The sequence below is a fragment of the Coenobita brevimanus genome, chromosome 33, assembly GCF_032717465.1.
Source record: "Coenobita brevimanus isolate Jiangsu-jjx chromosome 33, ASM3271746v2, whole genome shotgun sequence".
In the NCBI taxonomy this organism is placed as follows: domain Eukaryota; kingdom Metazoa; phylum Arthropoda; class Malacostraca; order Decapoda; family Coenobitidae; genus Coenobita; species Coenobita brevimanus.
In genome coordinates this window covers 40,203,151-40,227,051 of record NC_136986.1, presented here as the reverse complement: position 1 = coordinate 40,227,051, position 23,901 = coordinate 40,203,151, and the positions used below count along the sequence as shown (strand labels likewise).

Below are 23,901 nucleotides of genomic sequence, written 5' to 3'. Positions count from 1 at the left end.
TTTTTCGCTCTAGATTTATTCTGTGCAGAGTTATAAAGGTTTAAAGTTTGTTTACATTTTGGCTGGAACCCCCGCGGGAGAGGCCAGTTGGGGCAAAACAATGCCCGCGGTTAAAGGGTTAAAAAGAAAAAAAAAAATCCTTCTAATTTGGTCAGATATTTTCCCCCTTAAAATTACACTCATATAAATTGTGATATAAATTTTTAAAATATCCCTGGCCTTTTTTCAACGTTTCTTTTTTGCATTTTAAGTCCACTATAGCCAACGGCCATACCACGTTGAGTACACCGCTTCCCGTCCGATCAGCAAAGTTAAGCAACGTTGGGTCTGGTTAGTTCTTGGATGGGTGACTGCCTGGGAACACCAGATGCTGTTGGCATCCCTACGTGTCAAGTGGGGTTGGTGGAGGATTAGTGCCCCTCCCTGTAAAACAATTAACTCTAAGCCCTTGGCCACCCCGTTTGGGATACATGGTGTCTGGCAATGAATGAAATGAAAAGTCCACTATAACATACGGGAAAAATACCCTAGCAGAAAATAAAGCCCAATGGTGCCTTTCAAACTGATTTCATATTTCCCAAAAATTATCATGGCCTTTTGCTTTTCTTCTCTCTCTCTCTCTCTCTTTTTTTTTTTTTTTTTTTTCCCCCTCACTGTAATGTATGGAAAAAATTGCCTAGGGAAAAAAAAAAATCCCATTGGTACTCCAGCCGATTTTGTGTTTGCCCAAAATTATCATACTGGTCTTAGAAAATTTTTAATACAGTATTTCCAAAAACACACATAACTTATAATGAGGACTGTCTGTGCATGTGATGTTTTTCTTTCTCTATCTTTCTTTCTTTATTGTTTTTATATTTGTCTTTGTGTGGTTTTCAAGACAGATGTGTAATATGTGCTCACCATATATTTTGCTTTCACGTGAAGAAAAGGTAAGCTTGTTTTTATTTTCGTTTAATTTTTAATTTTTAAGCTAATGAGTCCAATTTTGTCCTTTTTATTCAGCGTAGGATTTTTGAGATAGAGAGGTTAGATGCAGATTTTAATAGATATAAGCTTGATAAATGTATAGCATTAATAGATAGTCAGGAGCCATGATATATATATCCTTGATAGATGTAATCTTGGGTCCTTGATAGATATGCGGCACGTGTTACAAGTGTAATGCTGTATGGTAGTGAGACCTGGGCACTAAAGGAAATGGATATTTATAAGCTCAGATATACGTAAATGGCAGTGATTAGGTGGATGTGCAGTGCGTCCTTGAATGCCAGACCTGGGGGGGGCTGGGTTTACAATGGAAGAGTTTAGAGGAAGGATAGGACTGGAGTGTATTGGTGTTGAGATGAGGAGAGGTAGATCAAGATGGTTTGGGCATGTGGAGAAGATGGAGGATGACAACTGGGTGCAGAAAGTGAGAAGTTTGAACGTTGAGAGTGGGGTTATGAGAGGGAGACTGAAAAAGACCTGGGACGAGGTCATGGAGTGTGACCTCAGTGATAAGGACTGAATAGGGAGGCTGTCAGAGATCGAGCAGTGTGGAGAGCTGTCATTAGGTGGCCAAGACCAAAGCACGCAAGTGTGTTGGAGCCTTTATAAAGTAACGAAACAAAACAAGATATAGCATTGATATAGCCTTGACCCCTTGATAGATGTAGCCCAGATTGATACACCCTTGATAGATGTGCCCATGATAGACTCCCTCAGTATGAGAGATCTTTCTTACCCCTAATAAAATTGTCTCAGTGGAAAGAATTTATTAAGACATCATATGGATTCAAAGGGTTAATGGTTGCTTCCACAGTTGGTTTACATCTATCTATCTATCTATAGCCCGACGCCCTAATCCCGCAAAGGGTGGCCGCAGACAAAACACCTCCAAGTCACTCTGTCACCCACCATTTGACTACCCTCCCCCCAACTCAACCCCCCCCTCCCTCATATACCTCTCAACTCCATCCCTCCACCTCATCCTCGGTCTACCCCTCCCTCTCCCTCCCTCCACCTCACCTACATACACCCACTTAGTCAGTCATTCATTCTCCATTCTCTCCACATGTCCAAACCACCACAGTGTATTTCTCCTAATCTTCTCAACCACATCCACATCTACCCCACAGCGTTCCTTCACTTCTTCATTCGTCAACCTGTCCCTCCACGTCACTCCACATGCTCCTCTCAAGTAACTCATTTCCACTGCTCTCACTCTTGACTTGTTCCCCTCTTGCAAGGTCCATGCCTCGCTTCCATACGTCAGGGTAGGGATCACAATACCATCATGCAGTGACTTCTTAACTTCCATACTCACCTCCCTATTTCTCATCACTGCTTTCAGTGTACCAACAACCTTCCTTCCCTGCTGTACCCTTTCACGTACTTCATCCCCCAAAGTTCCATCCTTACTCATCACACTACCCAAGTACTTGAATGCACTCACATTCTCCATATCCTCACCATCCAACCTCACTGCACACTCTGTGACTTCATTCCTCTCAAACACCATAACTTTACTTTTGTTTACATTAACTTTCAGCTTCCTCCTCCTACACACTGTCCCATATTCATTCACCAAACCTTGCAACTCCCATTCATCTTCACTCAACAATACTGTATCATCAGCAAACAGCAACACCGGAAGCTTCCAAATCTCACCCTCATTCATTAGGGCCAGCCCCACATCCACTGCCCTACCTTGCTCCTCCTTTACAACCCCATCCATACATACATACATACATACATAAATACAACAAACTTACATAGACTACATAGATTCATACAGACACTTATTTGCTTCATCATTACCTAACAGACAGAATATTTAGTCTGGTCCAGTTGTGTCCCGTATAAATAAACCAACTTTGTCATAAACCAAAAGCAGACACTGTGGAAGCTGCCTAAAGTTTTATATCACATTATATACTTATTAATTTTTTTATATATATTACTGTAGAGTCATATTTATCAGTATTCAGAAGTTTTTATGAAGATAGGGATAGTATAGAACATGGATGCTCAGTCTATCATGTTACACTCATTTTTCTGTGTGACGTGCCTTTGCTTAGTGAGTGACATTTTTCCATCTTGTCATCAGATTTTCACATTTTAATCTTAAATAATGTTGTTCATGTAGTGGCCCCGAGTTTACCTGACTGTTGCTCTTCACTTGTTATTCACCATCCTTCCTTCATGGGATAGGGAGTTGAGGGACACTTGTATAACTTCAGCACAACTACCTAGTCTTATTAGTGCCACTGAGAAGGCATCCCCCTCCAGCACTCTGCAGTACATTGATAGATACTAATCCATCCACCCAATATCCAATCCTGTGTTGCCCCATGAGGAGCGTAGGAGCCTGGGACTAGGCAAGTTGGTCCTGACATTTAAGATGAGAGACACCAGCCTCACTCATCCCTGAGTGGCCTTATGTGAGCAATAAACCCCATCCACCTCATGGATATAAAGCTGCACTGGCTCAGCCTGATTGGAGTGCCATAATTACCCACTAAACCGCAAGGCACCAAAATTTGGTTATATGGTTACCACCCAACATAGTAAATTGTTTCCTGGCTTGTCACTTAGTGTAGAGTCACCCACAGGCAGAAGGAAGAGGAAAGAATGAAGGAAAGAGACAGAGGAGGGAGTGTAGTCACCCATAGGCAGAAGGACGAGGAAAGAATGAAGGAAAGAAGGATGGAGGAGTGGAAAGGGCAGACACCCGAGAGGAGCACTACATGGAGTGAGTACATACTAATAAAGTTGATAAAAAGAAGAGTGTAGCCTGCCACGTCTGTTTGAATATAAAGTTCCCAGAGAGACAATTTTAATAAGAAATTTGGCTGTTTTCCTAAGCAGGTTGAGAACCCATGTTTTGCAAGTATTAGTTGCTTCTGTTCAGTATAATAACCTTTTTTATCATTTATTTTTTCACACTATGACAATAGAGAGGGATAGTCATTACCCCTTCAGCCTGAGCATTGTTTTTTTCTACTATCCATCTCAACAGGACTAGAGGGCCGAGGGTAGACTGTTTAATTATTACCTCGGTTTTATTTTGATCTTGTTACCATCCATCCATCATCCACTTTTTACTGCCTCATCAGGGGTGTAGAGGCTCAAGGTTAGGGTGGAGGAAGTGTAGTAAGCCAGGGGAAGTGTGCTACTGAGATGGGTTTTCTGGGTAGGACAATAAGAGGTAAAGAAGGAAGATAGTGTTCGTTTAGAGGGGAGGAAGGAGGAAGATGGGTGGGTTCATCGGTGAGGAAGAAGATGTGCGGTTCAGGTTTTTTTTTTTTTTTTTTTTACGTGTCCGACTCTGGGCAAAGGCTCAGGGCCTATTTCTTGGGGGCAGTGGCCCATCCCAAGGCCCAGTAGTCCTCCTACACCTCCACATGTCACCACTTCGGCGCTAACACCCACCGTCCATATTGAATACATGCTAGGGCTGTCTCATACAGGACTAGTGTACTGGTATTAGCGGAGGTACTTTTATGACATGTCGGCGGGTCATCTGGTGGATCAGGAAAGTCTGCTTTTAGGAAATTCAAATCCTTAAACTGTTCCCTGCCCCAGCCGGGATTTGATCCTGGGTCCATTAGGACTGCAAGCCGCCTCTCTACCGATTCAGCCACGCCTCCCCCAAACATTGCGCAGTGAGTAGGATACGAACCTACACGGGAAAATCCCATCTGATTTCCAGGTGAGGAAGGAAGGCAGTGTGGGTTCAGAGGTGAGGAAGGAAGGCAGTGTGAGTTCAGAGGTGAGGAAGGAGGAAGATGGGTGGGTTCAGTGGTGAAGGAGGAGGAAGATGGGTGGGTTCAGAGGTGAAGGAGGAGGAAGATGGGTGGGTTCAGAGGTGAGGAAGGGGGAAGATGGGTGGGTTCAGAGGTGAGGAAGGGGGAAGATGGGTGGGTTCAGAGGTGAGGAAGGGGGAAGATGGGTGGGTTCAGAGGTGAGGAAGGGGGAAGATGGGTGGGTTCAGAGGTAAGGAAGTAGGAAGATGGGTGGGTTCAGAGGTGAGGAAGGGGGAAGATGGGTGGGTTCAGAGGTGAGGAAGGGGGAAGATGGGTGGGTTCAGAGGTGAGGAAGGGGGAAGATGGGTGGGTTCAGAGGTAAGGAAGTAGGAAGATGGGTGGGGAAGGAGGAAGATGGATGGGTTCAGAGATGAGGGAGGAAGATGGGTGGATTGAGAGGTGAGGAGGGAGGAAGGTGGGTGGGTTCAGAGGTGAGGAAGGAGGAAAATGGATGGAATGGATAGAATATAGTGGGTGGGATGGGCTAAGATGGCAGTAGAGTGTTCTTTCATTAACTTGGCCCAGATTTCTGTTGTTTTAGTGTGGGAATCAGGTAATGCTATGACTGTACATTCTTCTCATAGCATTATGACTTGCATTATATTCAAGTGCTAATCTGTTGCTACAACTCAGCATTTAAGATGGAGTGATGGCAGTTTAAGGCCAAGTTAAAGAGATGAGTTAGGTTGGTAAGGTGCTAGTTATAGGTATAAGGAACTACCAGTTCCAAGTTCCTGAGCGTAGGTGAATTAAGACTGGCTTACTATAGCCTCGTATATTTAAAGGTAGGAGACTGACTTATGCCCCTGGTTGTATTTTATATGGTAGAGTAAGCTCCAGTCATCCCTATGTTCTTTCTAGGTATCTCTAACCCAAAGACTTACTAGGTTTTATTCTTGGTACCTCCAGAGAATGTTATTCAGTTTAAGGAGACTTCTGATAGTGAAGGGAGTTATAAATGCCGTTTGTAACTCATGTATTTTGAGTAGTATCTCCCAGTCTGAGAAAAATCATCAGAGGACAGCTTTTAAAGAAAATGCTCAAGTTGAAAGGGTAACTATAGTGGCTTTATTATTGCAAGCTTAGGATCACTTCCACTTTTTCAGCAGTTGTACTAACAGTTTCTCGTTTTAGGTAGCTGCAATCATCATCCTTTCCCACAGTCCTTCCCACCTTCCCCATCCTTTCTCCTTACCTTCCCACCCTCTCTCCACCTGTGGGCCAATGCAGTATCCCAGGAGTGGCTGCCCAGAACTCACCATCTTTCCCTCTGTCTTCTCTCTTTTCCTCTCTCTGTGTGTGTCCATGTGGCTTGTATTCTCATTGGTGTGGGAGGCTCACTAACAGCTCTTTTTCTTATTCTATCTATCTATCTATTGCCAGACGCCTCAATCCCGTTTGGGGTGGCCACAAACAAATCGCCTCCAAGTCGCCCTGTCCCCTGCCATTTCACTCCCCTGCTCCCAACTCACACCCCCCTCTCTCATATACCTCTCCACCCCATCTCTCCATCTCGTCCTCGGCCTCCCCGTCCCTCTTTCCCCCTCCACCTCACTCACATACACTCTCTTCGTCAGTCTTTGACCCTCCATCCTCTCCACATGGCCAAACCACCTCAGTGTGTTCCTCATAACGCTTCCTATCACATCCACATCAACACCACAACGCCTCTTTATATCCTCATTCGTCAGCCTGTCTCTCCATGTGACTCCACAGGCTCCTCTTAAATAACTCATTTCCACGGTTCTCACTCTTGACTTGTGTCCTTCCAACAACGTCCAAGCTTCACTTCCATACGTTAGAGTTGGTATCACAATACTGTCATGTAGTAACTTTTTCACTTCCATGCTCACTTCCCTGTTTCTTATCACTGCTTTCAAAGAACCAGCAACCTTTCTTCCCTGCTGTACCCTTTCAAGCACTTCACCCTCCAAACCTCCATCCTTACTCATCACACTACCCAAGTACTTAAACGTACTCACATTTTCCAATTTTTTTTCTTATTAATTTTGCATATTACACCTACAAAATACTTAGGTGCTTAAATGTATAAATAATCTAGCAAGGAAGAGGTGCTAGGGACTTTCCCAAACCACTGGGAATATAAGCCATGATGTGCAGGGGTGGTGGGGAAGGGAAAGGGCTGGCAGGGGAGGAGGTCAGGGGTTTAGGTAGGACCAGATTACAAATCCCCGGTCGAGACTATACAGGGTTGGCCTGCCGGCAGGGCAGTCTGTATCCCCATCTCAGCACCAACTCACCGCTTCTCCTCCTCCCAGCTTTTTACCTTTCTCTTCCCCCAGCTGGCCAGCTCCAGTGGGTAAACCCCCCCATACCCAGCACCTCCATCAGGTGTGATCTGACCCACTTGCTTACCCCAGTTTGTGGGTGGTGATGGCGGTAGTGGGAGTTGTGTGTGTATGTGGAGACTTAGGCCTGCCACATAACACACACAAAACTCACTGCTCCCATCACCACCACCAGTACTGTGGCTGGTGGGGTGGTGGTGGTGTAGGTGCAGTGTGTGGAGACTTAAGCCTCGCCCCCCACACACACACTGCACCCATACCACCACCACTCTTATCAGTGCTGTAGTGGACTCTGGTGAGAGTGGAGGTGTGGCAGCAGGTACACCCAGCTGCCACACCACTCACTGAGGTCCACCATAATGCCTGGGGTGAGTGAGTGCATCGGACACCCTGGTGGAGGTGTAGCCTGGAGCTGGTCTGGTTACCCCACCCCTGCACATCAGTATGAATGAGTCTTCTTCCTTTCTATTATTACTATTACATTTTTCTTTCAGATTTACTAATGTCCCTTTTTATTACAGATTCTACACTCAAGGACTTCCAAAACAGGTAATAAATTATTTATATTTATTACACCTGTACCCGTTTGTCACTTGTGAGCACATATTACACTCCTTATACATACACTTAGAATGTGATTGAAATAAAATTGTTTAATTGTACTTATGACTACTATTTCACCAGTAGTTATAGAGCTTTGAGCATTAATGTTAAAACGAGATAACTGAAATCGATGACAGGACATGAACAACATAAAAGGCATGGAATAGGATAGAAAGTTACTCTTCCATGACAAGAGGCCTCTTCTGAGTTGAACAGAACACTTCAGTAGTAACATACATGAAACAATATCGACTCTTGCCATATGCAGGCTGGTAAACTTCACCCATTGACGACTTCAGACACGAGGTGCACTTTACTGCACGTATCTGGACTTACGAGACTAAACTAACTTACACTTTATGCAAGGCATTTTCGAAGAAAAATGTAAAAATCAAACATATAATGACAAACACTTTTAATGCTACTTTTTTGCAACAATAATATAAACACAAAATATATATTGCTTCTGAGAACTCAGAGCATGAAGGACACTCTGCAAATTCCAAGTGTAGTGAACTACAATTGGAAATGACATAGCTACGGACTGTTCTGCATCACAAGGTCGGAACTTAACCCGCCGCGTGGCGGCTATTTTTAGCCCTATGGGTAACCCCAGTGCCGGCCTTTTTTTTTTTTTTTTTTTTTTTGCTAAAATGATAGATTTTGATGTGGAAACAACCAATTTCGCCATTAATATGCTCATAGAGGCTCGGAAATCAGTTTTATTGAGTCCTGCATACTTGTGTACAGGTATAGCTGCTCTCACGCTCACCATGTACGTGAGAGAAAGCCATTTTCTGTGTAAGGTATACTCAGGTATTTATGCTGGGAAGGTATAGCAATGTTCAGTACACTTTTCTGATCACTTATTACTTCAGCATCAATCACAATTTGCGTGTCTTTCTCACTGTGAATGCATTATCTTACTATCTATCTATCTATTGCCATACACCATAATCCCGTAAAGGGTGGCCATTTGACACTGAGTTAGTTGTTTTACAGGGAGGGGCACCAACCCTCCACCAACCCATTTGTCGACATGTAGGGAGCACGTACCTATAGTTTGGTTATATGGTTACCACCCAGCATTGTAAATGGTTTCTTGGCTTACAGGAAACCATTTGACTTGTCACTCAATGTAAAGCCACCTGTAAAGGAAAGAAAAGGAATAAGAAGTGACAGGAAAGATAGGAGAAATAGGAAGAGAGGAGGGCAGGCACAGAAAAAGAATGATAAAAGCTAAGAAAGTACGCAGCACTACATCGAGTGGATGATGGTGGTGCTGCGTACTTCCTTAGCTTTTATCACTGTTTTTCTGTGCCTGCCCTCCTCTCTTCCTATTTCTCCTATCTTTCCTGTCACTTCTTATTCTTTTTCTTTCCTTTACAGGTGGCTTTACACTGAGTGACAAGCCAAATGGTTTCCTGTAAGCCAAGAAACCATTTACAACGCTGGGTGGTAACCATATAACCAAACTATACGTGCTCCCTACGTGTCGACAAGTGGGTTGGTGGAGGGTTGGTGCCCCTCCCTGTAAAACAACTAACTCGGTGTCAAATGGCCACCCTTTACGGGATTATGGTGTATGGCAATAGATAGATAGATAGTAAGATAATGCATTCACAGTGAGAAAGACACGCAAATTGTGATTGATGCTGAAGTAATAAGTGATCAGAAAAGTGTACTGAACATTGCTATACCTTCCCAGCATAAATACCTGAGTATACCTTACACAGAAAATGGCTTTCTCTCACGTACGTGGTGAGCGTGAGAAAGCAGCTACACCTTACACTTACTTGAAAACAGGTACAACCTGACTTCATGACGTACAGTCCTGACACTTACAAGAAGGTATTTACAACTCTACTTCACTATATAGTCCTTACACTTATGAAAATATTTACAACTTACACTTACATGAAAATATTTACAAAATGCCTTCACTATGTACAGCACTGGGTGAGGCACACAGGAAGAGTGAGGCAGAGCGAGCGTGAGGGGGGGAGCAAGTGAGTGTATGGCCTTGACAGCCTGGGGGATGGTATTATTATTTTATATATATATATATATATATATATATATATATATATATGCTTCACAGCCTGCTTTCAGGGCCCAGTAATCCTCCTATGTACCACACACCTCTACATGTCACCTCTTCGGTGCATAACACCCACCATCCATACTGAATACATGCTAGGACTGTCTCATACAGGACTCGTGTATTGGTATTAGCGTTTTTTTTTTTTACGACATGTCGGCAGGTCATCTGGTAGATCAGTAAAGTCTGATATTTATGAAATTCAAATCATTAAACTGTTCCCTGCCCCAGCGGGGATTTGAACCTGGACTGCAAACCAACTCTCTACCGATTGAGCCAGTTACTTTACATGCCTAACAATTTTTACCCGCGAATCTTGAAAAATGCGGCCACAGTGAATGTTTTTGTTTTAGACCGTTTTAAAACGGCACTGGCACTAGCCGCAAAGTTATGTCAGACCGTTTTAAAACGACACTGGCACGCGGCGGGTTAACCCTACATGATGTCCACTTTAACCTGGCTTAAAATTGTCACCTCTCCATCTTGAATGCAGAGCTGCTACAAGAGATTAACACTGGGATATGGTGCTATAGTCAAACTCAAATATGAAGTCCATTTGGGTGGGGCCCGCGGGGGATTCTCTCTATACAGCCCTGCCAGATCAACCCCAGTACCTATCTCTCTCTCTCTGTCATATGTCAGCTATTAACTATTTGAAATTGTGTATTTAATCTGTACTTATTAAATATATTAAATATGGCTATATAGTGCTATGAATGTGTCGCTTTTTAGAATAATAGCAATGATTTGTATAAATTCCACAACCACATGATAACGTCGCTTTCCGACGTTGCCAGAGGTCAAGGACACTATGTACGTCACCACCTCAGACTACAGGTGACCGGTCACTTCCTCCCTGATCCCCATCCACGATGGCAGCTACTCCGACTCGCTCTCGTGTGCTCCACAGTCGGGAGAAAGAACTTATTTACAATGTGAACAAGTATTTTTTAGAAGAAAAGGCTATTGGAGACTTTATAATTCCACCTTCAAGAGCAGTTGCTCGCACAGCCAAAGCGACCAACACTAGCGAACAAACAGTCCAAAGAATCTGCTCTAAATTTTAATAAAGCTTGTGACACAAATGTCACCAAAACAGCCTGCATTCTTGTCACCAACTAAGAAACGCAGTGCAACTGTAACGAATCTCAACGATTTCGACAAGCATGTGGTCAGAAGAACTGTCCTGGGATGCAATGAAAGGCACAAAATTAATGAACTCAAGGAAAACACATCTTTCAATGGAAGCAGCGAGTCTTTGCAGGATTCTCTAGCAGATGGGCTTCAAAATTGTAAAAGTTGATGGCTAAAAGTTCCTTATGGATAGGAGTGATGTTGCAGCAGCTTGGACCTGATTTTTTAGAGAAATACGGCAGGTCAAAGAGTCTTCCCAGAACATTGTGTATCTTGACGAAACTTGGGTGAACCAAAATTATACAGTTGGAAAATGTTGGCCTGACACTGCATCCCCACAAGCCACTGGAATACAGCAACCAGCTGGAAAAGGAAGTTGTTTGATTATTGTGCATGCTGGAACGAGAAATGGCTTTGTTAACAACGCTGAGTTGATATTTCAAGCAAAAAGCGATGGGGACTACCATAATCAGATGAATTCAACACTTTTCGAAGACTGGTTCAAGATTCAACTGCTACCAAACATTTCACCAAACTCTGTAACTGTTATGGATAACGCTTCCTATCATTCAGTCCAACTTGAAAAAAAAAAAAAAAAATCGTCCTGGAGAAAATCGGACATAAGGGACTGGCTTATAAAGAAGTACAGCCCAGCGACGATCTATTAAAACATGAGCTGTATGAACTTGCCAAGAAGTTCGATATGGGCACAAAGTATACAACTGACAATTGCTGAAGAAGCAGGGCATCGGGTCGTTAGATTACCACTGTACCATTGTCAATGCAACCCTACTGAGCTCATTTGGGCTCAAGTGAAGACCTATATAGCCAAGGCGAACACCTTCAAAATGGCTCATCTTCAACTTCTTGCCAAAGTAGCTCTGAATCATGTCACACCTCATAACTGGATGAAAGCAGTGCGGCATGCTGAACAACTGCAAGATTCACAGCAAGACGTAGCAGTTGACCATTTCGTGGATTCATTCTTAACCCGCCGTGTCCCGGAGACGTGAATTCACATCCTCACATGATGTGCACTCATATCCCGGAGACGTAAATTAACGCGGCAACATTGCAAGGACATTGCAAGGTCCCTAATTTGCACAATTTTCAATTTTTGTGAGTGATTTTTGGCACGTATATACGGGACACCTTCCTCTACAAGATGCCAGGCAGGGACACTGCCTTACCCAGCATGACCTCCCCCCCCCCTGCATGACCTCTTCTCAGCAATTCACCTATTATCAGTGACCTGGCCAGTAAAGCCATGTCATGCCACGGTACGAAATTCAGGGCCAGAGTGATTCACCAATCGATAACAATGTGGAGGACAAACATTAGAGGAAGAAACAGTCAGAAATGATGATCAGGTAATGTGGCAAAAAAAGGTCAGGAATGGTGATGATTTAGTGAGTGAAACAATGCTTATAATGCCTATATTACCATTTGAAAACCAATATACTCTCGTACTACATATACATTTGTACCAAATAAATAAATAAATACCATTTATGAGTGGTGAGGAATAGTTATCCTCCCATAGAACTCGTTTTCTTTGCAGCCAGCCTGATAGAAAACCCTGTAAGGTAAGGAGGTACTCCTACCTGGATCGAGTATTTTAAACCTCAGGTGAGCGATTTCTCTATGAATTTTCGATGTTTCTCACCAAAAGCGGATATTTGGGAGGGGGGAAAAAAAAAAAAAAAAAAAAAAAAAAAAAAAAAAAAAAAAAGGTCCAAAACTGTCGGGACTGGGGCGTACCACTACCCAGAAAAAAATCGTGATGGGGCGGGTTAATCAACATATCAGAAAGCTCAAATGATGAATTGTCTGATTAAAGATCAGAGAGAGGACTTAGGCCTACTGGGGAAACCTTAAAAAAAAAAAAAACACACACACACGCTAGACTTTTACCTCAAAGGTGGTGTGGAAAAAAATACGCTAGACTTTTACCTCAAAGGTGGTGTGGAAAAAAAGTCAAAATATAGAAGAGAGCAAAACATATATAAAAACTTAATCAATTCAATGAGAGAGAGAGAGAGAGAGAGAGAGAGAGAGAAATAGGTTTGGCAGTGCTGTGGGGAGGGGAATCCCCACGTGGGCCCCATCCAAATGGACTTCATATTCGGGTCTGAGTATAGCAGCAGAGTGCTGTGACATGGATACAGAGCCACAGTATAGTTTTATTCTGCAACTAAGATAGATATAAGAGTGAAAAAGACTAATATCTCTGCCAAGTTAGGGTGGACCAACTATAATGAAGCAGAGATGATATGTTACATAATACAATGTGCAATCAAGTTTTAATCATTCTTTAACTACTATAACTGGGAAAGGCATACCCTGAAAGTGTAAGGACAAAATATGAGAAATTCCGAGATATTGCCCTACACAATTTCAACCCATTCAACATAGTGATGTCTTAACAGTATATTCCTGCAGTCTCCTGATTTTATTCAGCTTCTGAAAGGTTTCTCCTAGTGTGTGGGTTAATAAAGGCTATTTGTAACCCTTCCAGTTTGAAGTCTATTTTGTTTCTCTCCTACCAAACAAATTACACATAACAATACCCCTAGTTTCCTATGATTAATATTGTATGAAGGTAACAAGAATGGTTAATGAATGCTGTATGTAACCACTATAATTAACCCTTTAAACGCGGATCGTTGCGTTTGCGACGCTCGGCGAAAAGGACATAACGGCGGATCGTCGCGTTTGCGATTCTAGTAAATTTTGAATAACCGCGGGCAAGCAGGCTCCAGCTGGTATTGTCTATCAGTACCACCACCCTTTAGCTACAATTAGCATACTTTACCTTTGTACTACTGACCTCCGTTGTTGCCAAGTATCGCGTTTCCCCCCCGTCCCGGCCAGCCTGGCTGTGGTACATGGCAGCGTTCTGAGTGCTCAGAACTGTAAATCTGCGCTCTCCTCTCACAAGCAGTTTATGCTAATAGGAAACGCTTGTTTCCCCAGTTGTAACACTAGCTTTTTTTCGCACGGTTTGCCCCTGTTTAGCGTCAGTTTACTGCAGGCTTTCAAAGTAACATTATGGCGAGTTCTAGCTCTTCTGAGTCAGTGCGAGCAGCCGACAGGAACGAGAATAAAGTGACGGGCGTAAGGCAGAATAAAAAGCGCGCCGCGGTGATCTTTTGGGAAGTAATATGATTGAAAATAATGTAGTAAACATGTTTTTAGCTGTGAATATGGAAATGTTTGTTGAGTGACGGGAAGACCGCCGCGCTGCATGTTGGCCGTACGCTCCGTTGATTTTAGCCTTATTTTCAGTGCTCATTGTACAAATACGGATTCCAAACTACCTTTATGTTGTAGTATAAAGTTTACTGTGACAGAATGAGGCTGTAGTAGAGGGGAAACCGGTTTGCTGGAGGTGTGAAAGTGAAGATTTGGTTACCCAACTTTGCAAGTCTCCACAAGTCCTTGGGTAGTGCAAGAAGGCTCAACACCTGTCTCTGGAGAAAGCTGAATGTAAGTACTATCTGCCATACCAAGTATAATGTTCTAGGGTTAATCTCTGATTTTTGGCTAATATTTTCCTACAAGTACTCAGACCGCGATACAACCCCGCCACTCGGGGGGGTTCGACTGTTCATGGCCACGTTTAAGGGGTTAAAAAGGAGACTCCCATGCTGAGTATCATCTGAGCGTAGCAAGAATACAGTGAAATGTAAATCCACTGGAGCAGGTTTCCTTTCATCTAGTGATGTACTTTCTTTTATTTTTGCTACTGCCAGACAATTATATTGAACTTAGGACAGACATCTAGTAATGAAGGCTGTATATAACCTGGCCAATTCAAAGTTCACCAAAAGCTAAATACAATCATATGGTAACGCTATAATATATCTAACTGGACCGAATGTGTACGACTGTAATGAAAGCTATTACTACATCTTTGGGCATTGTATATGATAATTTCTAGTTTACTCTTTGACTGTAACTTGGAATTCTGAAGACTTGTTATGTGAATGAGTATATGGTCCACTTTGCTGAGCATGCTGTTGATTATTCTCACTTTTTATGCTTCCCTGAACTCCCATCCCCCCCTTTTTTTCCCCACCTTGTTTCTGGATTCTACCACACTTCATTTTAGTGGGAACTGGAATTTAGATTGTGATGATGGTTGCATAAAATTAAGAAATGGTTTTGGCCAGCTTGTGCCTTTCTTAGGGCTGACAACTGATACTAGAATTATGTAAATATTTTGTGGCCCATTTCACTTAGCATGCTGTTTTTTTTTTTTCTGTGGGAATTAGGATGGTGCTGGAGAGCACTGCCTTTTCACAGTGGCGCAAATATAGTCAAGCAGTGGAGTTGCTTGGCTGTGCATAGACCTTTAACTCTATCCCTGTCCTTCAAAAAGACAAGAGTGGATAGTCGATGGGGGCAACCTCAGCACAGTCCACCAGGTTCATGTTAAGGTGAATCTGGGGCTACAAGCACAGGTGGGTCCTGTTATACGAGCATTTGCTATTCGAGAAACTGATTATACAAGAATGGGCAACTTAGACTCAAATGTGGTGATGTGCGTATAGTCAGTTAACCTGCCCCGTCCCGGAGACGTGAATTCACATCCTCACATGATGTGCACTCATATCCCGGAGACGTAAATTAACGCGGCAACATTACAAGGTCCCTAATTTGCACAATTTTCAATTTTTGTGAGTGATTTTTGGCACGTATACACGGGACACCTTCCTCTACAAGATGCCAGGCAGGGACAATGCCTTACCCAGCATGACCTCCTCCCCCCCGCTGCATGCCCTATTCTCAGCAATTCACCTGTTATCAGTGACCTGGCCAGTAATGCCATGTCATGCCACGGTACGAAATTCAGGGCCAGAGTGATTCCCCAATTGATAACAATGTGGAGGACAAACATTAGAGGAAGAAACAGTCAGAAATGATGATCAGGTAATGTGGCAAAAAAAGGTCAGGAATGGTGATGATTTAGTGAGTGAAACAATGCTTATAATGCCTATATTACCATTTGAAAACCAATATACTCTCGTACTACATATACATTTGTACCAAATAAATAAATAAATACCGTTTATGAGTGGTGTGGAATAGTTATCCTCCCACAGAACTCGTTTTCTTTGCAGCCAGCCTGATATAAAACCCTGTAAGATAAGGAGGTACTCCTACCTGGATCGAGTATTTTAAACCTCAGGTGAGCGATTTCTCTATGAATTTTCAATGTTTCTCACCAAAAGCGGATGTTTGGGGGAGGGGGGGGGAAGGTCCAAAAATTTCGGGACTGGGGCGTACCACTGCCCAGAAAACATCGGGATGGGGGGGGGGTTAACCTAATCCCCCTCTTCCCTATGTACTCCATTACATAAATTTCTCAATTTTCTTTTTCCTAAATCAGTTACACAATTAAGCAACGTTGGGTCTGGTTAGTACTTGGATGGGTGACCGCCTGGGAACACCAGATGCTGTTGGCATCCCTACGTGTCAAGTGGGGTTGGTGGAGGATTAGTGCCCCTCCCTGTAAAACAATTAACTCTAAGCCCTTGGCCACCCCGTCTGGGATACATGGCGTCTGGCAATGAATGAATGAATGAAAGTTACACAATTTCTGCAATACTTTTCTTTTCCCCAAATCCATTATACAAGTTTCCAGTATTCAAGCAGACCTCCATTAGGATATCCTACTTATACAGCCATGTGCTGCTTGGCGTCCATGATACATTCTGAAAAATAGGATGTTCAGCGATCTGGACATAAAGCAACCACCATAACTTACGCACTGTACTGTATGTTGTACAGTGCTCCCTTAACATCCACAGGGGTTAGGTAGCAGACATCCATGTGTTAAAAATCCGTGGATATCTACTGCCCCCCTTAAAAAAACCCCTGGACCCCCCTTAACCCTTTGGCTGCAGTGGCTGTGATAACAACGTTATGACTGCGCTCACTGTGAGGAAATTGGAAAAAAATTGCATTGTAACCCACTTATCATTTATCTTGAGCTAAAATTTTTGTCAGACAAATGTCAACCTTAACTATCATTTGAAACAAACTGCATGTCCGTAGGCACTCCAAGCACAGAGAACGATTTGAAAGAATACAAGGTGTGTTTTGACTGATGCAAGAAATAGCCCCGGGAGGTGGAAATTTTCACCAAACCACAAGATTTTTTTCCATACAAAATAGGGTTACAGTCACATTACCTTATCATAGTAACTGCAATAATAATAAAAATAAAACACTTCTAGCCAGTCTCCCAATATTCAGTTACGATATTCCAGTGTTTACATTAGACTTTAGCGAAACAGTAACGATGTGAGGAAAATCATTATAAACTTATTCAAACTTTGTGAATGATTTATTCCCACTTAATTTTATAAAGCTTTTGATATAATGTCATGAGTCATTTCATAGCACTGCTGCAGTTTGCAACTGCAAAAATGTTTACTAGCTAATGTGCTTAGCATCATGACTTCTCTGATTATCGCAAAAATATCACTAAATCACTTTTATTACAGTAATTCAAAATACTGTATAACACTTTCAGCCACTCTGGTATGATTTCAGTGCGTTTTGAGTGTGTATTGCTTCGTATTACTTAAGAGAGGGTGGGGGGAGGGCAGCAAACCCGTTTAGACCAGCTCAAGCAGTAGGAGATGAGGGGGGGGGGGCAGCAAACCGGCTAAGACCAGGCCATCTAGGGTAAATGGAAGAAAAATATTCCCAGCCTGTCCTTACTTTTCCCCTGATGAATTAATGGCATAAACCAATGAAGTGGCCAAAACGAAGAGTGTTATATATGATTCACTGGATAATACCATCACTAAAACAGCCATGAACTGTACCTGGGATAATGTTACAATGCAGTGAACAGTGTCAGCAGAGTTCAGTTAGATAAAATGCTTTAGTAAATCAAGCTCCGGTACTGTATCCACCTGTGGATATTTAAGTTATATCCACCCGCAGATATTTAAAACCATGTATGTATGTTAAAAACACAGATGTTAACCCTTTAACCGCTGGTGTCATTCCAGAATGACGTTGCAAAAACTGGACCAAACCGCGGGTGTCATTCTCGAATGTTTGTGAATATTTTGAATACCCCGCGTTTTTTCCATACGCCAATTGTTTCAAGGGAGAGTAGCTATTAAGTTCTTTCACTCCAGCCGACCCCCACCTCCCTCTTCCCCCCCCTGGGGCCCCACCTCCCACCCCCTGGGCCCCCCACCCCACCCCGGACCAAACACGCATCAGTATCTGTCCAGCTGTGTGAGTGACAACACTGCTGATGTGATAGTGAAGTGCAGGCAATTACAGTGCCTTTTACCTGCCTTAGTGAACACAGAGTGGGTGTTTATCGTATGTGCAGTCTTCATATATGTTTATAGTATTATTATTAGAATGAGGTTACATTTGGTAATGGTGTGTGAGCGAAAAATAGTGATTACAACACCGCTGATATGGCAGTGAAGTGCGGGCAATTACAGTGCCTTTTACCTGCCTCAGTGAACAGAGTGGGCGTTTATCGTATGTGCAGTGTTCATATATGTTTATGGTGAAGTGCGGGTAATTACAGTGCCTTTTACCTGCCTCATTGAACCCAGAGTGGGTGTTTATCGTATGTGCAGTGTTCATATGTGTTTATAGTATTATTATCAGAATGAGGTTGGCATTTGGTAATGGTGTATGAGCGAAGGTAATGGTGTGTGAGCGAAAAATAGTGATTTTACACCCCTCACTTCTAACGGCACTGCCCGTCCTGTGAAAGTCAACAAAGTCATGAAACCTACATCAATGGAAAGCTGAAGGTTAGTACTTTCTAATGGTACCTTATTTTTTTCTCTAGCTTTATTCTGTGCAGAGTTATTAAGGTTTAAATGTTTGTTTACATTTGGCTGAAACCCCTGCGGGAGAGGACAGTCAGACCAAAACAATACCCACGGTTAAAGGGTTAAGGGATGACTGTACTATATATACAGGTATATGGTATATACTGTACTGTATATTACTTTTAAGTACAATACAGTATAAGAAGCCTACATTATGACACTAATACATAGCTTATAAAATACCTGACTGAATGTGGCTGCCTGCACTTGGTGTTGACACTGTTATACGGTAAACTTTATACTGCTTAATAGTAAGCTTTTTACTGCTTTTTGGTTGCTATATTTTTTATGGCTTTTAAGCTGGGAAAAAAAAGAAAATTTAAGACATGAAAAGTATTACTGTGTATCTGTATTGATTATACATGTATATCGTACAGTGGGCAGAGTAATTGAATTGTTTTGGGGTACTGGCTGGCCATCATGCAGCAACACTGCTTTGTGGCTGCATACACTCCCTACATCCCGTTCTTATGCATCCCCAGATGTTAAAACAAATGAACATTATGCGGCACATGACTGTATAACAGGACCCACCTGTACTGCCATTAGGGTCAGGATGATGATTGATTGTGATAGTGATTCTCTCTCTCTGTCTTTCTCTCTCTCTCCCTCCATACACTCAGCAGTAAAAAATAAATAAATAAAGTTATACAAGGGCTAACACCTCATGAGATGTTTACGCATAATTTCAACCCTCGACCCCTTCCCCCTCCAAGCCAGAAGATCGGATCACCCACACTTACGTACTGAGGGAAACGAGACTGAATTTCCCTGATATCAGTAACCAAAAACTATGATTCTTTTATGTAAAGTACTGTAGTCTAAATCTATCTATCTATTGCCAGACGCCTCAATCCCGTTTGGGGTGGCCACAAACATATCGCCTCCAAGTCGCCCTGTCCCCCGCCATTTCACTGCCCTGCTCCCAACTCACATCCCCCTCTCTCATAGTCTAAATACTGGAGGTTTTATGCAGGGATATAGCGGCCTTATTTCACCTGATTTAACTTATTCAATTTAACTTGCTCAATTTGACACACTAGCTTTAACCTGCTGTATTTATTTAACATACTAGATTTAATTTCACCTATTTAAGTGACTCAATTTAAGCACTTGGGTAGCTCAATGTGATCTCAATTTAATCTAACATTTTAAATCTTGACAGGGCACATGGGGTCAAGGGTTAAAATCTTACGAGGGATTCACATTTACGATCTATTTCCCCTCGTAGCTCCAGACGTGTAGGGTAAATTCTGCTCTCTCCTCTCCTTGTCTGGCGCGAAAAAATGAAACTGCAGCTATGTCAGAAAATAGATTGTAAAACCCATCTGCACATGTAAGTGGTAAACAATATCAAACGTATTTATATAATCCACTTAGTCTGTCCTCTCTATAAGCCAGAGTCTGTTTAACAATTGTCAGACGTCTTAATCCTGTAAGGGGTGGCCACAAACAAATCACCTCCATGTTGCCCTGTCCCCCACCATTTCACTGCCCTCCCAGCTCACAACCCTCTCTCTCATAGCTCTCCACTCCATCACTCATCCTCGACCTCCCCCTCCCTCTCCCCCCCCACTCCACCTCACTTACACTCTCCTCATTAATCTCTCACTCGCCATCCTCTCTAAATGGCCAGGAGTGCTTTCCAAAATATCAGAACTTTATATATATACATAAGGGATGCATTTCAGATTAATATTTTTTCCATAGAAGTTTGAGAGTGAGAAACTAACGAGTGTGACTGAGGAGGAGGGTGGGGGGGAGAGGCCAAGGATGAGATAGAGAGATGGAGTGGAGAGGTATATGAGAGAGGGGTGTGTGGGCTGTGGGGAAGTCAGCGAAATGGCGGGGGACAGGGTGACATGGAGGCGATTTTCTTGTGGTCACCCCTTACGGGATTACGGCGTTTGGCAACAGAGAGATAGACAGAAGTTTTAATTATATAGATCTGACTATAAACATTACTTATATATTACAAAACATTACTTAACATTACAAAACATTAAACATCCCATGAGGGGTACCATTTCTTATAACCACATCCAACAGCATTCCTCCTCCCACCCCAACTCCCCACTGCGTACATAGCTCTGTTTATTTTTGTCAATTTTTTTTTCTAAACTGGGTTCAAACTATAAACAATTGTTACATATAGACCGAGGAACCTGGTAGTTTCCTCTGGTATTATTAAACAATAATGGCGGAATCAATATTTTCTTATATGTTGTAGTTGGCCTTGGCAATATCTGTGGTAATTTCCCATATGAAATTTAACAGACAGATAAAGTACTTCATTCGAAAAAAAAAAAAAAAAAAAAATAATAATAATAATGATGGGCAGCTTGGGTCATGTCAAGAAGACACACTGGAAAAAAAAGAAGAAAGCCCTAATGTGATCCCAGTCTCAACAAAGTGGAAACAGGCAGAGCCGGACCCAGAAGAATCATCTGCCAAGAAGCTGTTGCCACAACCTTCCACTTCAAGTACGAGAGATGTGGCAATTGCATAGCAGCTGCCCTCAACCAGCAGCAATAACCAGTACAGTCCTCCACAAGCACACAAGCTGCCCAGTCAACCTTTGTGGCACAACTGAGGCACAGTGAGCCAGTTGGTTTGTTTTTAAACCAAGTTTCCAGCAGGCAAGCTGACCCTTTAAGCCTCATCTTTGCTGACTTGCCAAGTTCAGCAATGGGGACACCGAGTCAACACAGTTCACCCGTACCTTCGACATCGATTACATGACTGAGGAGTACCAGCTGCAGGAGTCCTCCCCCTCTCACTGATGGTCCTTTATTCGACACGTTTGACGAGCAAGACATATGAGCCGGCTGACCATCCACACATCACAGAAATTAAGGTCCGTCTGAGTAACATATGCGACCCACCACACTAACCTCACAATGTTTTGTTACAAAGAAGGACTGAGGCTCGTCGTCCACACTCCCAACTTTGTGCCCAACCAGTTCATCAACGGCTTTCGGATCTCGCCCCCGTTTCCTGCCCTGGAGGAAGGTGCACTAAGGACAGATGGGGAGTCAGTTACCAACTTTAAACAGGACCTCATAGACTACCTGCTCCCCTATCGGTTCTGCAATTGCTCCAGATGGGCAGAAATCGTAAGAAGCCATGACTTCTCAGCGTTCTGCGCTGCCCTCATTTGCAGCATCCCTTGGGACCACACAGACGAAGATTGTGAAAAGAGGGGCCATATGAAAGTAGGGAGTCTTTTACAGCAGCACTCTGTTCATGTAACCTCACCCATTGTGGCCCAAATATCATCAATTGGGAGTTTGGGGCCTAGTGCACAATCATGGTTAAAGGGAGAGTGGGCAGCAAGTTTCTGGGGGTTAGATCAGGCCCCAGAGATGGACCGACCGGTTAAGATCATCTTCCTGAGTGAAGATGATGCGAGGAGTTGCACTGAAGGATGGCATGCAGGGTGTGGCCTGTTTCTCTCACAAGCAAAGTATGGTGTCCAAATGTGGAGCCAGTCTATACCACACGTGGCGAAGTGACAAAAAGAAGCAGACTCGTCACATGCCACACATCAAGACATATGCTCCCATCAGGGATGATAATGCTGCAGAGTACTTCATCTTCACCTCACACAACTTCTCCAAAGCGGCATGGGGGGGGGGGGGTATCTGGTTGGTCCAGAATTACAATGCTCAGTTATCAGGTTGGTGTGCTGCTCCTACCAAAATTACTGACGGGCAGCAATACATTCAACTTTGGATCCTCAGAAGAGCCGGCAACACTACCGCTGCCATATGATGTACCACTGACCCCATACCCAGTTGGAACAAAACCATACGTTTTGTATGTCACAAGGGATGCTGCATGGGGAGGTGCACCTAAATTCACTCCCTGCACGCTGACCCTGCCACTGACAAAACACCTGGTAATACTGCCCTGGCTCCGCAGCCCACGATGTTGACTCTCGGCACCGACACAAGATAAATGGGATGACAGAAGCAGGGCACAGGCACAGGATGAATGACACGACTCCCCTGGACAAAACCACCCCACTGGATTATGATCATATAAGTATTGGTAACATCATCACCAGAACAAGGCTAAACTGGTAGTCCTTTTACATAAGGTGGGTCAGAGTTTTGTGTTTTTATAGGCAAGTCTCTTCAGGGTGCTCACCATCCACTCACTCGAGGTAGTCCTGCTAAGGGTGTCTACCCTTTCCTTTCCTTTATCCTTCATCATCTGTCTTTGTTTCCTTCATTATTTCGTCATCCTTCAGCCTACGGATGACTTTACACTTCCTCTTCTATCTGGTTATCCTTCATTCTTTCCCCTTCCTTCCGCCTATGGGTTACTCTAAACCGAGCTGTTGCCACAACCTGCTACTTCAAGTACGAGAGATGTGGTAATTGCACAGCAGCTGCCCTCAACCAGCAGCAATAACCAATACAGTCCTCCACAAGGACACAAGCTGCCCAGTCAACCTTTGTGGCACGACTGAGGGACAGTGAGCCAGTTGGTTTGTTTATAAACCAAGTTTCCAGCAGACAAGCTGACCCTCAAAGCCTCACCTTTGCTGACTTGCTGAGTTCAGCAATGAGGACAGAGACTGAGTCGCTACAGTTCACCCATACCGTCGACATGGATTACCTGACTGAGGAGTACCGCGCTGCAGGAGTCCTCCCCCTCTCACTGATGGTCCTTTATTCGACACGTCTGACGAGCAAGACATACGAGCCGGCTGACCATCCACACATCACAGAAATTAAGGTCCGTCTGAGTAACATATGCGACCCACCACACTAAACTCACAATGTTTCGTTAAAAAGAAGGACTGAGGCTCGTCGTCCACACTCCCAACTTTGTGCCCAACCAGTTCATCAACGGCTTTCGGATCTCGCCCCCGTTTCCTGCCCTGGAGGAAGGTGCACTAAGGACAGATGGGGAGTCAGTTACCAACTTTAAACAGGACCTCATAGACTACCTGCTCCCCCATCGGTTCTGCAATTGCTCCAGATGGGCAGAAATCGTAAGAAGCCATGACTTTTCAGCGTGCTGCGCTGCCCTCATTTGCAGCATCCCTTGGGACCACACGACGAAGA

At 43.4% G+C, this 23,901-nt stretch overlaps 1 protein-coding gene and 1 non-coding gene across 2 annotated transcripts; both read left to right on the top strand.

The window, feature by feature from the left end:
- Nucleotides 1-260: 260 nt before the first annotated feature.
- LOC145395974 (5S ribosomal RNA) lies at nucleotides 261-379 on the top strand. Its single transcript, XR_013896701.1, has one exon. It is a non-coding gene; the product is annotated as a 5S ribosomal RNA (ribosomal RNA).
- Nucleotides 380-11,861: 11,482 nt separating this feature from the next.
- LOC145395870 (tyrosyl-DNA phosphodiesterase 1-like) lies at nucleotides 11,862-22,338 on the top strand. Its single transcript, XM_080269394.1, has 2 exons — nucleotides 11,862-11,886; nucleotides 21,692-22,338. Exons 1-2 carry the CDS (start codon nucleotides 11,862-11,864, stop codon nucleotides 22,336-22,338), a joined length of 672 nt encoding a protein of 223 aa, XP_080125520.1.
- The last annotated feature ends 1,563 nt before the right edge of the window (nucleotides 22,339-23,901 follow it).

Bases quoted from the DNA above. Each gene is read 5' to 3' on its own strand.
- LOC145395870 (XM_080269394.1), top strand. From the start codon at position 11,862: ATGCTGAACAACTGCAAGATTCACA. The intron at 11,887-21,691 runs GCAAGACGTAGC...GGTCCGTCTGAG, and splicing joins GAACAACTGCAAGATTCACA to TAACATATGCGACCCACCAC.